The sequence below is a fragment of the Vigna umbellata genome, chromosome 8, assembly GCF_029865625.1.
Source record: "Vigna umbellata cultivar VRB3 chromosome 8, Vumbellata_1.0, whole genome shotgun sequence".
Taxonomy (NCBI): domain Eukaryota; kingdom Viridiplantae; phylum Streptophyta; class Magnoliopsida; order Fabales; family Fabaceae; genus Vigna; species Vigna umbellata.
This window is the reverse complement of record NC_142172.1, coordinates 30618261-30620216: the sequence shown is the minus strand read 5'-3', so window position 1 is coordinate 30620216 and position 1956 is coordinate 30618261. Positions and strand designations below refer to the sequence as shown.

At 37.2% G+C, this 1956-nt stretch overlaps 1 protein-coding gene across 1 annotated transcript; it reads left to right on the top strand.

Annotated features, from left to right (window-relative positions):
- Positions 1 to 444: 444 nt before the first annotated feature.
- On the top strand, positions 445 to 1144 carry LOC124827325 (putative prolyl 4-hydroxylase 7). The gene is made up of 3 exons (XM_047300352.2): positions 445 to 759; positions 881 to 967; positions 1049 to 1144. The coding sequence occupies exons 1-3, from the start codon at positions 656 to 658 to the stop codon at positions 1122 to 1124; spliced, it is 267 nt and encodes an 88-aa protein (XP_047156308.1). The 5' UTR covers positions 445 to 655; the 3' UTR covers positions 1125 to 1144.
- Positions 1145 to 1956: the final 812 nt, after the last annotated feature.

The following is a 1956-nucleotide window of genomic DNA, read 5'->3' as shown; positions in this document are numbered from 1 at the left end:
ATTTATTTAAAACTTCTGATTTACTTCTCTGCACTCTTCCTCTCTTCCATTTTAGTTCAATTTTCTCTCTTCTGTAAAGCTTCTTCTCCATTTCTCCATTTCCGTTTATCATTTTCTCTTCAAGCCTCATCAACCTTTCACTTCTATTTCTCCATTTCTTTCTTCTTCATTTTCCGGGAGAGCATTTGCGGACCGTTGGTGATTGGTGCGGTGGAGGCCGTTCATATATAACATTTAAAATTATAAATTTAAATATAAATTACTGTAAATAAAATAAACAAATAAAATAAAAACGAAACGAAAAAGCAACGCTGCCTCTGGACGGATGACATCCTTCAACGGATGTCAACATCCGTTTAAGGCGAAACGGATGTCGACATCCGTTTAAGGCGAAACGGATGTCGACATCCGTTTTGTGATGTCACACTGTTTTATAAACGAAGGTTCGAGAAGGTGGGTTTAAGCACACATTAGAAACAGACAGAGGAAGTAGAAAGCCAAATCAAAACCAGTGGGCGTTTCGTAGAATCCTCATTGCTCTGAAAACGACAAACCGAGATTTAAAAAACGCCCACATTTTCACTTTCAACTCTTTTATTACATTGCATAAATTTCAACACTCTTCTCAGATTGCCCACCGAAAAAGCCTTTCACCATGGTTTCTAGCCGTTTCGTGTCGCTCTTTCTCTGTTTCCTCTGTTTTGAGATCTCTGTTTCCTCCATTCGGTTGCCTGGTGTGGACCAAGAAGCCAAGGCCACGTAATGATGATGATAATTTTATTTCTGAATGCACTTTTGCCATATGGGTATCTCTCTGCCCGTGAATGAGTTTAAAATTTTACATTTTTTTATGTTTTGGTTTGTGGGTGTTTGTTTTCAGCCATGGATCGGGGCTTGGGTTGAACAAAGGAGTCTGTTCAGTGAAATTTGATCCCACACGGGTCACTCAGCTCTCATGGAATCCCAGGTTTGACCTTTTCCTTTGTTAGACAAATGGGTCGATTTTATTTTCTTTTGTTGTTGAATTTTTGTGAATTATATCATGCAGGGCTTTTCTGTACAAGGGATTCTTGAAGGAGGAAGAATGCGACCATGTGATAGCTCTGGTTAGATTTAGTTTTTGATCTTAGTCCTTATACTTTTATTGAGGGGCAAAATAGTAAAGAAAAAATGAAGGAAGGGGCAAAAAAGTAAAGGGGAGGTGGAGGAAGAGATGTGTGGGGGTGGAGGGAGCAACTCCCTAAATTATGTTATAAATAAAATAATAATCTAGGTTTGGATTTACTTTTGACATTAATTGTCATTTTTACTTTTCTTTGATTTTAAAAGTTGATTTGAGTGTCAGAGAATCTTCTGCAAGCACCACACTGAGAAAAGGAAGAAAGAGTGATTGACAAAGTAAAGGTTGAAGGAGTTTCTTAAGTTGAAGTAATTTTACATGATACCTCTTCGACTTGTAAGAACATTCTCTAACCATAGATCTCTAATTGAGGATCTTAACAATCAAAATGAAGAATCCTGTGCTACAAACCTATTTTCAAAATTCTAGCCCAATCCAATGATAACGAAACAAGAATCTTAATTTTACTGAGGTGGTTCGATGATATGCCGACAAATTTTCTCTCCCATTTCTCTCTTTCAAAGAGTTCAACTTACACACTTTTTCTTCCAAAGAGTTCGACTTACACACTCTTTCTTCCAAAGAGTTCAACTTACACACTCTTTCTTCCAAAGAGTTCGACTTACATACTCTCTCTTGACTTAAAAGACCCATCTCCACTTAGATTAATTATTTAGACATAAATAAGCTTGATTAGGTTAGACATTTTGGACACATAGTTTGGAGCCCAACCCAAGGTTGTGGCTAAATTTCATTGGTATTGTATGTCCTTGATAAATTCTTTCCTCGATAGAGCCATTAGTGGTATTAGAGCTTATGGTTAGTCTTAGTGACCG